Genomic DNA, 12135 nt, shown 5'->3' with positions numbered 1-12135 from the left:
AAAAAAAAAAAAGAGAGAAAGAGAAAAAAATCCATCTGTTCAAACTTGACTCCCTGTATGTGATAAAGATAAAAACTCCTTTTTTTTTTTTGTACCAATGTCTTACAAAAAGGGGATAGCCCCTTCCTTTTAGCAGATATAGTGCCATAGCACAGAAAAGGGTCTTGCTGAGAATGCCTCCTGCATCTCTGCCTTTACCCTGTGGCTGGGAACCCTGGTGAAGGCTATAACGTGCACACCCACACGCAGTAGCTCTGGCTACACAGCATAGAGTCGTCAAAAACAGTGTACACACTGAGGAAAAAAGGAGACATCTGCCCTTAGGATGAAGGCTTAAAAAAAAAAAAAAAAAAAAAAAAAAAAAAAAAAAAAAAACTGCAAAACTCCAGAGCCATGGTGAACAAAAGGAAAATTTTGCTAAAATGTGATAAAATCTTGCTGAACCTTGTTAAAACCTTGCTAGGACTTTATCTAAACAGGATGCTCCCCACTAAGCTCCTTAGTTTCATCAGCTAGAAAGTGGGGATAAAAAAAAAAAAAAACTTGCCTTGAAGGATTCCTTAAACAAGAAAATCACATTAGTGAAATCCCTTCTGCAAATGATAAAGCACCACATAAATTCTATGTTTGCTCAATATTCAAATCTTCTATGTCAGATGTCTATAAGGATCCTTCCCTCAGGTTTTCATTCTGTTCACTGTCAAAAACTGCCAGTGAAAACAGTGCTGTTGTACATGGTGATCCTTTAAATGCACGATTTCATCTCGCACATGGTTGAAATTTTATCCCACAAATATGGCAGCACCATAGAAACAGAAAAGAAGAGGGAGGCTTAACAAGAGGCAAGCCTTTTTCTCAGAGACAACTTTTGGAAGACTACTTCAAAAACAAAAGTGAAATGAGAAAGAAAAATTTCAGTTCAAGGCTGGATGACCCCAGGTAGCTCATTTAGACAAAGGATAGATGTTTTTGTTCTAGAGTCTGGGTATTCAGCAGTTTCAGAAGGTGTCCTATGAAAGTAGGGCAAAGCAATCCAGTTTTGGAAGTCAGATTTCACATACTGTGGCCTGTGTACAACGTCAAAAGAACAGGACAAATTGGTCAGCCGCACGAGAGAAAATAAGCAGAGATATAAATAAAGAAATAAAAAATAAATCAGATCAACATGCAGATGGAACAAGCCATTGGACCACACTTTTCCACATTTCAAGGTATGACAGTGGAATTACTAAGCCCAGTTAACATAAGAGATATTGAGAAATTCATTTAAATCTTCCACATGCTTCAGGTTTCCCAGATGCAAAATCCAAATAATGCAATCTTTCTTCCCAAGGAGCTGTCACATGCTTAGGTGAAGGACACGACATGAGGGAAGAAAAAAAACAAACGTGTTATCTTTGCTCCCCAAATGAGATCTTATAACCTTACCTAATAGATTGGTTAACCACAAGGCCAGATCTTCTTTCATCGGGAGCAAATTAGCTTCATGTCTGCTGGCCAGCCATTGGCTATACTGATGCATATCAGAGAGGCCAGGTCCACTGCGTACCTTTGGGCTCAGAGCAGTGCACATTATTTATCCACTTGTAGTACCTGTTTTGGAAACAAAAAAAAAGCAGTTGCCTTTTATATAGATGTCTCTTGTTAAAATCGTTCTGCCAATGACGGAGAAAGGAACCAGGTCCATGGGACGTTTTGATGACAGGTCAGGTTATTAATTATTAAACCCCATGAAACACTATTTGCTTTTTTCTGTACTGAGCTTATCACTTTTGACCAACCACCTGGTAGGAAACAGCAGCAATCTAAGGCCAACTAGCAAAATCAAACACTGAACTCTAAGCTCATATAAAACATCGATGTATACTGGGAAAAGTCAGCTTGTAAGGCAAGAAAGTCCTCTGATCCAAAAGCAATAAAAAGGGCTTGATTAAAATGTTAGCATCTAAAATTGTAAACTCCCAATGTTTCGGTTAATATTTGAAACCACAGATTTCCACAGAATTTTAGAATGAGTGCAAGCAGGGACATAACTTGCACAATTTACTGTAAACATAAGGTCACTACTCTTAAAACTATTACCTGTAAGCTTAAACAGAGCACTCGGTTCTCTGCAGGTGGAGTCATGTTTAGAGAATTGAGGGGGAGACAGGGGGACGGTGCCTTCAGAGAGTACCTACTACATTTTTCTCATTTTACACTTAATCAAAAAAAAAAAAGAAAAAAAAAGAAAAAAGGAAAGAGAGGATAGGTGACTTAACTAAAATCATGTATAGAAGATCATGGCAGAGTCAGGCTTGAACCTGGGTCTTCAGCATTATTTCCAGAATGATGTATTTCACAAAATAGATTCATCAAGAACCCACATGATAACACAAGAATCCAACACAATTCTAATAAGTACTGCCATAGGGTTTTCTTTTATCTTACTTTTACCTTTCCACCTTATATATTTCACAGACTAGTTTTGCTTGCAATCATCTTTCGAGCAGAAGTAGTTAAATGTCTTAGGTCTACAAAATAAGCGATGATTTCATTAACCTGGCCACCTTATGAGTGGCGCAGTCGCCTGCATGGGTCATAGAGAAGATGTTTGAACGTACACGTGGCCTTGACACGTAGCACTCAGTATGCAGCATTTATAGGACCTAACACTATGCAAGTAATATTGAAGTAGCTAAGGTAAACAAATCCATCAGTTTAACAATGTGGAAGACTCTATTTTGTACCCAAATAGTGAACCGAGTGTATTATGAAATGATAATGAAAATGAAAACATTTACATTTACAGCTGGCAAGAAGTATGATAGAATAAACTGGAGTTTCCAGCTGTGTTTCAATATTTATATATTGATATATATAAATGTATTTATATATTATATATAATATTTATATTTATATTTTTTAAATTTACCAATACAAGTTGTATATACTTTCGTCAGTTTTATTCCTTGAGACATCACAAAGTATTCCTTTCTACTTAAAATCAAACTCTAAATCTCTTAGCATAGGTTAATTTTTTTTTTTTTGCCTTTTCAAGACTGCTTTTGAAAAAAAAAAATAAGACCACACTAGTGTTCAGAAAATTGCATGACGTGACTGTCTCCCCAACATTCTGCTGTAGTATCAGAAAAGACCGATGAATGTATAATTTAAAATCAGAAGCATAATAAATGTATAATTTAAAATCAGAAGCAATTTCATTTCCAAAGCAATTAGGCATTGGTATAACTTCTTGCAAAAAAAAAAATTATCATAAATTGTCTTTGAAAATACTTTTATAAGTCTCTATAGTATCTAATTATCTGAAGTGAGCCAGTGCAAATGTGTAATATTTTTAATACATTTTGTCATATGTTACTAAATTATCATTTCAGGAGCCAGAGTATCATCATTGCCTACTTTTTTGCAGTTTATCATCACATTATTCATATAATGTCCTGAATCTTTCTCCAAACCTTGTGATTAAATACCAGAAATCTAAAACATTTTTGCTCCAGTTCTTTTAAAAATAGAAAACAAGACATCTCCCTGTGGCTAGTTAGGATTCCTATACGCTGGCCAGCCCCCAAAACAAACATTTAAGTAATAATACATTTAAGCACATGATTCATATGTTTAAATAACTAATTGAAATCTTAAAAGGGTTACCTCTAAAATGCCTTTCTTCTCAAGACACAATCTCTCCCACTACTTTCCTGAAAGTGAGATGTGCTACTTCAGTAACCTTACCTACATCCTATTATGTGCTCTGCAAACTTCCATTTAAGCCCCAGAATCCTACCTTGCTCTGTAAAAGCAAGAAGACACCTCAGATTCTTAAGCTTATTGTCCAGCAAAGAATTCATCAAGGGATAGTTTACAGTAGGCCTAATGGCATGTAACAGTTTCAATGAGCCAGAGGGACACAATCCTTCCCCTCAATGCTTCCAAACAGTGAAGTTTTTCTTTTCCTTGACAGTGGCACATTTATTTCTCATGTAGTCTGTCCTGTATTTTGCCAGAAATGCAATTCAAACTATCTTCTAATATTTATAGATGATCATTAAGTAAAAACAATAAGAGTAATTAAGCCATCTTCGTTTTGCTGTTTCGGATATAATCCAAATTGTATACAAAGGGGAGAAAACAGTAATAGGATTATACTTTTCCAGGAAGCAAAAGTGGGAGAAAGAAGGCTTAGTGGGTAATCAGCAGGTGATAAAAGTGAAACAATTAAACATATGCCAAATATGTGGACACCGAAAGCCACTGTCATAGATAGGGACTTTTCTGTTTATGTGCCTTGGGAAAAAAAAACTGGGATTTCAACCCAAGTTCTCCTGATCCATTTTCCGAATTGCAAATCACCATCAAACCTAGCATGATTGTGGTCTAGTTGAAAGTCACTACATGGAAGTCTTCGATTTAAATATGGCAGAGACATGAATAGGAAACACAGAAATGAATCTGGCAAGGATCGAAATTTAGAGTGCGGAAGCTATCCCACAGTGAAGTGGTTTCTAACTGAAATGCTTAAACTGGAATGAATAACTATCAGATAGATTTAGATTACTCAGATAAAAAGATCACTACAGGATTGTAGCCTTTCTATAATTTTTTTACTTTAACCAACCAGATGAGTCGAATTAGATCACAAATAACACACCATAACAAAAAAAGGTACCTTCTGATCCTTTGAATTCATTCAAAAGTTTCCAAAAACCAAAGGAGATGCCAAAGAATAGCTTTTGAAGATGGGAAATAATATGATGAAGGGTCCACTAGATTTGAAGGAAAAAGTTAGGTTTGGGGGAAAGAAAACGTTTTGCATAATATAATCTAAACACCGAAAGATGTTACCATGAAAATTCATATAATCCAAATATTTTAAAAGCTTGATAAATGACCTTGGTAACTACTAACCAAAGCCAGTTGCTTTGGAAACAGAAGGACTCAAAGGCTTCTATGCCTCTCTGAACTGTGGCTTCTCCAAGCTCTATGGGTCTACCTAAAAACGGATAACGCAATCCTTAGGATTTGGAATTCAGAAAAATAAAACTTGAAGGGAAAAACATGCAGAAACTTAATACAGAATTCTTCAAAGAATGTGTGTGTGTATTATTTTTTTTCTTTCTTTCCATAGTAGAACCAATTCTGGAATAACCATTATGAGTATGATGAGACTGAGCTAGCCCAGGGGAAAAAGAAAAAAAATTAATGACTCCATAAGTAAAATATCACATGTTCAGTCTGTTGCTCCAGAATCCCAGTCGAAGACATCATAGTTCTGACTCTGAAAAAAATAATATTCTTTCACACCACCTAGAGGTGTGCTTCAATTAGGACCAAGGTGGTTTCCAGCCTATCTCTGCACTGCTGACATGGTATCAAAAAATGTATCACATAGAAAATAAATCAGAAAGAAAGAAAAATAAGAACAAAGTGATAAACATTGTATCACTACTGTCTGCTATGAGATCCACTCAGCAGCCTGATTAATGGATAGACCATTGGGGGCACCCGGGTGGCTTGGCCAGTTGAGTTTCATCTCAGGTCATGATCTCAGGGTCCTGGGATTGAGCCCCACATCGGGCTCCACGCTCAGTGCAGAGTCTGCTTGTCCCGCTCCCTCCCCCTCTATTCCTGCCTACACTCGTGTGCACTCGTGTCTCTCAAACAAATAAGTTAATCAATAAAAATCTTTTTAAAGAATGAATAGAAGATGAGATTCAGAATGAGAAGTGCTGGAGTCCAGTTAGACGACTTCTCTTCTTGGTGCTGGCGTTCCCCAGTGCATACAATGGAGGCAAATACCTCAGATATAATTATGAAGATTAAATACTTGGGCCGGTTTTTGGCATATCCAATAAATACTAGCTAAACCTAAATCATCTTGCAGAAAATGTGCCAATATAAAACTCCTATTGACATATTTTAAAAAGAAAAAAAATCTGTAACAAAACAAATATTTTATAGGACGATACTTTAAAAAAAAAAAAAAAGCCAAAAAAGAGAGAAATGAAAACAAAGTATTGATGAAATAAAACCCAAAATAGTGGAAAATCCAAATTTTCTTCATCTTGATGGGGGGGTGGGGATGAAACCCCAAGGTGATGAATGAAATGTTAAGCTCTAAAATGAGAAGTTCACTTGTATTCTTAACAGCAAAGTTTGGTAACAAATTATACTTCATTTTTGACACCAGTTAAAGATAGAGGAATGCTAAGCCTCTAAAATAAATGAGAAAGGTTGTCACTACACAATCCCGCTCCAACACACACACATGCTCCTTAGTGGTAACTATTTAAAATAGAGTGGCAATGAACCGACAGTCAAGTGACACATCCCTAAAGGCCAACTTTGTTCTGACTCTCATCTCTAATTCAATTTTGTGTTATAAGACAATGAAGAAACAAAATGTATAGGCCAATAACACCATTTTAAAAAATTAAACAATAATGCCTCAAGTCAAAACCCCTTCCAAAATCTGGAAGGAGAAAATGCTATCCTTCAATTGAGATTCAAAGAACTAATAACCAAGGACCACTCTGGATGGCTCTTCCATCATTCTGAGTTCTCTCCTCCTATGTGATTCATTTTGGCTAACCAATAATAATATCTCTACAAAGCGACATATTCTCAACCAATGTCACAAATGCCAAATCTTAACCTAAGGGCCTAATTCGCAAATAAAAGTCTAAAATCTAAACAGAAAGATGATTCTAGATCTTAGAAATGGACCTGCACTCTAGCGAAGAGGCACAACTTGTCCACAAATTTTAAAAAGCACCAAGAATAAAGACAAAATGACACTCATTGTCGATTTTCCTAATTTAAACTCAAACGGACCTTAGAAGATGTAGCAGCCAAATTCCTGGTTTTTAATAAGAGGCTGGAGGCCTACGACATTTTGGCCAAAGTAACAAGGTTATTTAGTCACAGAGTCATTAAAAATATCCTACTCAGCTACCCTGGTGTCCAATTTCGAGTAATGTTAAGGTGTTTTTTTTTTTTTTTTTTTTTTTTTTCCCCAGGAAGTCTCTTTTCTTGCAGCTCCATGATGATCTGTCTTGAGCTAAATGATGGTATAGCTGTGATAATGATTCCTTCTCAAATCATGACCAAAAAAATGAACACTGAGTGGGTACTGGATCCTTGTATCCTTGTGGCTTTGAAATTCTTTCGAGTCTTTAAGAATCCTGCTCCTCTATTCTTCCAAACAAGTTAGCACTGGTTTATTGAACCCCTACCAGATGAACTTGAAACATCATTCGAATAGGAAACCATCTGAAAGTCATTCATCAATTGGGCTATGTAAGGGTTTACTTCAAAATCCCATCTAAGTTGATTCAGTAAACCTTAATTCATGAGAACATTTCGGGGGCTCTGATGCTGTGATACACAGATTTCTGTTTCACTTGACCTCAAGGTGGTTGAGAGCTAGCAGCGATCTACACTCTGCTGATTATATCTACACACATAAACCCGTTGTGCATTGTCTCCTATAGGGCGAGAACAGTAGCAAAAAAGTCCATCGACCCTAACAACATTTCGGACAGACACCTTACACAGCATTACTCGTTGACGAGAGCTATGATCTACCTTCTCTTCGGTTCTTTTCTCTAGTCTGAAAACACTGAGCGGAAAACCTTGAGCGTTGCTCGAGAGAAATGAGGAAAAAAAAAAAAAGAAAAAAAAAAAGCACCTCTCTATCAAACCCCCAAAGATACCAACGTGGCCTTCCCATCAGTTGTAGTTCTCACAAAACTCGGCAAGCTGTCAAGAGCCTCGTTACCTGGTTTTCAACCAAGACACCTTGGGCCTTCCCGAGCCTCCAGAAGTCTGCACCGTACAGACTCGCAGCCTTGAGCCAAGACGGTGATTACCCCCCAGGAACCTGCATTCATGCACGGCCCCACACCTGCCCACCTGCCCGTCGCTGCGGGTTTGACGAGGGTCTAGAGAGCTTAGCGGCGACCCCGTGACCTGCGGCCCCGGTGCAATCCGGGGGGCCAGGCGCCCGCCCCTCGCGGGCAGGCACAGCTGCACACGGCAGAGCGGAGGGGAAGCGACAAGCCCGGGGCCCACCTGCCGCTGCCTTTCGGTCCCGGGGAGGCAGGTGCGCCGGCTGCCCGCCCCTCGCCTCGGCCCCGCGAGCCCTACCTTGTCTAGGCGGTCAGGAGCAGGGCGCCCACGTCGGACTAGGCCGCCGCACCAGCCCTGCTCCTCCGCGGCTAGGGGGGCGCATTCTTGGAGGAGGACCCCATGGATCGCGGCCCAGGCTGGGAGGCTAGGCCCGGCGGCAGAGCAGCGCCCACCTGCTGAGAGGTCGGGGGCGGGGGGGGGGGGGGATGCGCGGGGAGGCCGGGCCTGGGCGCCAGGTGGGGGCAGGTGGCGCTCGGCTGGGCTCCCGGGGCTCGGCAGGCCCTGCAGGCTCCTCGCTCGCTCGGGGCCTTTATCCTAACGCTCGGAGGCCAAGGGGGTGTTCCCGGGCGCCCGCGGATCTTATTTCCCCCACAAAAGAGCTCCCAGGCGCGAGCGGTTGGCTCGGGAGGGGGACCCTGAAGTCTGCGAAGTCGCGGCCGGCGGCGGGGGGGGGGGGGCAGGGGCGGCGGAGAGGGTGGGGGAGGAGGCGCTGCTCCCCAGAAAGGTGCAACCGAGCCCCCCCCCCAGCCCCGGGACTGCACCGCACAGGCTCGGTTAACCCGCCGTGCTCCGCGCCGGGCCGTCGGACGTCTGCGCCTCCGCGTAGGGACAAGTCCCCTGGCCCCCCCGGGAGGATGGACGCAGCCTCGGACCCCCCAAGGCTCGGGCAGGGCGCCCCCCCCCCCCCCCCCGGGAAGACCCGAAGGCCGCTCTCCGGCTGCGCAGAGCCCGGCCGCCCTGCGAAATCCGCCCCGAGGGTGGAGCGCTCGGGAGAAAACCCGACTCGGGCTGTGAAACTCATCAGCGAAAACACCGAGTATCTGCCCAAACCCGCCGCGCGGCGCCCCTTCCTCCGCCCCCCGCCTGCCGAGGGACCCGCGGAGACCCCTCCCCGCGCACCAGGCCCGCCGCGCGCCCCGCAGCCCACGTGCCCGCCGCCCCCGCGCCCCTGCAGCAGGGCTCCGGGGGGCTGCAGCGTCCGGACCAGCCCCTGGGCTGTCGGGGCACCCCCGCCCCCCACACCCCTGCAGCAGGGCTCCGGGCGGCTGCCGCGTCGGGACCAGCCCCTTAGGCTGTCGGGGCAGCCCGGACCCCCCACCCCGCACCCCTGCTCCCGGGCTGTCCGGGCATCCCCGGCGCCCCCACACCCCGCGCCCCTGCAACAGGGCTCCTGGGGGCTGCAGCATCGGGACGAGCCCCCTAGGCTGTTGGGGCAGCCCCCCACCCCGCACCCCTGCAGCAGGGCTCCTGGGGGCTGCAGCGTCGGGACAAGTCCCCTAGGCTGTCAGGGCATCACCGCCCCCCCCCCGCGCCCCTGCAACAGGGCTCCTGGGGGCTGCAGTGTCAGGACGAGCCCCCTAGGCTGTGGGGCAGCCCCCCACCCCGCGCCCCTGCAGCAGGGCTCCTGGGGGCTGCAGCGTCGGGACAAGTCCCCTAGGCTGTCAGGGCATCACCGCCCCCCCCCCACCCCGCGCCCCTGCAACAGGGCTCCTGGGGGCTGCAGTGTCAGGACGAGCCCCCTAGGCTGTGGGGCAGCCCCCTACCCCGCGCCCCTGCAGCAGGGCTCCCGGGCGGCTGCCGCGTCGGGACGAGCCCCCTGGGCTGTCGGGGCAGCCCGTCCCCCCCGCCCCCCGCCCCGCGCCCCTGCAGCAGGGCTCCCGCACCCCTGGCGGCGGCGGCGGCGGCGGGGAGCGGCTCGGCCGGCGGCTCACCCCGCGTCCGGAGCTGGCTGCTGGCGGCCCCCGGGGCGCGGGGCGGGGGGCTCGGCTCCCGCGGGGTGTCGGGGCCCCTGGCGCAGGTCGTGGCGGCCGCGCTCCGCACCCAGCAGCCCGGCGGCGGCAGCTCCAGCCGCGCGGCCCCTCCTCATACTTCTCTGGTGGCTCCTCTCGCTGCTGTTTGGGAAAACGATTCCCCCTCCCCGCCCCCGCCCCCCGCCCCCTCCCCGCCCCCGCCCCCGCCCGGAACACCTCGCCTCAGCTCCTCGGGCCGCGTGGAGCGAGCGGGGGCTTAGGGCTTACTTTCTCGGGTGGACGGCCCCGCGGGGAGCCGATTTCCCCTTCGCAGGGGGAGAGATCGCGTTGCACGCCCTGGGCAGGGGGGGGGCGGGGAGCCCCGGGCCCCCAGCGCGGCCCGGGAGCGGGGGTGCGGCGGGAGGGGACCAGGTTTAACTCCGGGGCTTGAGCACAGCCCGGGGCTTTAGCTCGACATTGAAACTGGGTGTTGGAAAAGTCCTGCCCCGCTGGCCGCGGGTTCTGCAGACGCAGGGGCAAGAGCTTTCCAGCACCCCGGCCGCCCTCCGTTCCAAACTGGACGATCTGATTTCCTACGATTCTTTTTCAGCTGCAGGTTTTGGAAGAGCCAGCGCTCAGCTCACGGCTGTTTTCGCTTTTGCAAAAGGAAACACAAGTCCGCCCTCCCCTCCCCGCGCCTGCAGCTCAGCTGTATGTTGCATAGGTGGTGGGCCATTGTCTCCAACTGCTGTCTGTCTGTCTGTCTTCTCCAACTGCTGTCTGTCTTCCCGTGGCGTGCACGGAGGTGCGAGGCCCGCCCCACCTCTGCTACCCACGCTCAGGGTCCCCACGGCGGCCAGTGACCGCTTTCCGCCCAGAGTCCGACCCAATGACCACGTTTTCTGTGTTTGCTTTCGTTTACGTGTCCATCAGTCGCCTGTGCATCTCCGACCGACGCATAGGATGGCCTTGGCCCAGGTAGTCCGATCCTCTCCTGGACCTCCTTTCTGTTTTAGCGTAGTGAGTAACCTACCCACCCCACCCCCCACCCCCCAAAATAGAAACTACCTGTAGATCCATATAGCTAAGTGATGTCGAGAGTTGCAAAGTTGCAAAAAGGCATTTTGCATTCATTATTGCTCTCATCTGGAAGGGGTTACTTGCTTTAACACATCCAGAAACTGCATCAGTTGCTTGCTGGAGCTGGTAGTACAAGTAAAGAGGAAAGGGACAAAGGATTTTGAAGTTTGGTGGCATTGAGCTCTGAGGTTTTTCGTCTTAGTTCGGGCTGATGTTGCAGCTGGCAGCTCCCTATTCCTCCTGGGCTCCCCACAAGCCAGTGAAAAGAACCACTCTTCATTTGAAGGAGAAATGACATTATAAAAAGCCTGTGTTGTCGCTCAGACACACAGGAACGACAACAGCGAAGCACACAGAGCGGGTTAGTGATGAATTCGAGCAAATGATGCTGACATTTCTCAGAATTTAACCAGATCTGAGTATTCCAATAAAGTCTCTTGAGTTTCTGAATCTGTGCCATTTAGGAAAAAGACCAAACACCCTCGATAATTGTTCATGATCGAAATATCATCAGCCGATAGATGGTTAATTTAAGTATCATCGAGGTATATAATAAGAGTTCAAAGAATCTAACACCATGAATTTTGAAAATTGTATGTCCTATTTTTCTGCAGATATAAATATTGTCACATTGTTCAATATTGATAATATAAAAAGCAATATTTTTGTTGGTTTAGGAGCAGTGTTCAACCCAGTGTAGGAAAATAAGGAAGCTTAACAGAGGCATGGGGAAAGCATAGTCATTCAAATGACTCCTCCAAGGCCCTCCTTTCCAGGTATTTTTAGTGTTAGTATTGGCCTTATAGCAGATCCTCTGTCCTTTTAGGAAGAGCCAACAAGGAAAAGCGGAGGAGAAATATGCATTTTTTCCCCCTTAACATCTGAGCATTGTGTTGAATATTCTTTTGATGTCAAAAGAGAAGTAATACAGGGCTCAGTTAGTTAAGCAACCAACTCTTGATTTCCTGATTTCTGCTCAGGTCATGATCTCAGGGTTGTAAGATCAAACCCTGTGTAGGGATCTGCACTCAGTGTGGAGTCTGCTTGAGATTCTCTCTCTCCCATTGCCTCTGTTCCTCCCACTGCTCATATACTCTTTCTCTCTCTCTCTCTCTCTCTCTCTCTCTCTCTCAGAATAAATAAAATATTTCAAAAAAGAAATAATACATATTTCTAAAGAGGCATGAAAATAATATTT

General features: G+C 46.2%; 1 protein-coding gene across 11 annotated transcripts in view; it reads right to left on the bottom strand.

Moving 5' to 3' along the window:
* GAS2 (growth arrest specific 2) overlaps positions 1-12135 on the bottom strand; it is a 150418-nt gene that overhangs the window by 117584 nt on the left and 20699 nt on the right. For 8 of the 11 annotated variants that reach the window (XM_049099160.1, XM_049099167.1, XM_049099161.1 and 5 more), the window contains one exon: positions 1429-1593. In XM_049099160.1, coding sequence (XP_048955117.1) covers positions 1429-1573 — 145 coding nt within the window. In that variant the 5' untranslated portion in view covers positions 1574-1593. Of the gene's footprint in view, positions 1-1428; positions 1594-8145; positions 8292-9839; positions 9979-10145; positions 10210-12135 lie in introns of those variants that run through there. The other 3 variants (XM_035703706.2, XM_035703704.2, XM_035703705.2) reach the window with 3 other exon arrangements.

Source organism: Canis lupus, chromosome 21 (assembly GCF_003254725.2).
Source record: "Canis lupus dingo isolate Sandy chromosome 21, ASM325472v2, whole genome shotgun sequence".
Taxonomy (NCBI): domain Eukaryota; kingdom Metazoa; phylum Chordata; class Mammalia; order Carnivora; family Canidae; genus Canis; species Canis lupus.
The sequence above is the reverse complement of the archived record's forward strand: the minus strand, read 5'-3'. Positions and strand labels throughout refer to the sequence as shown.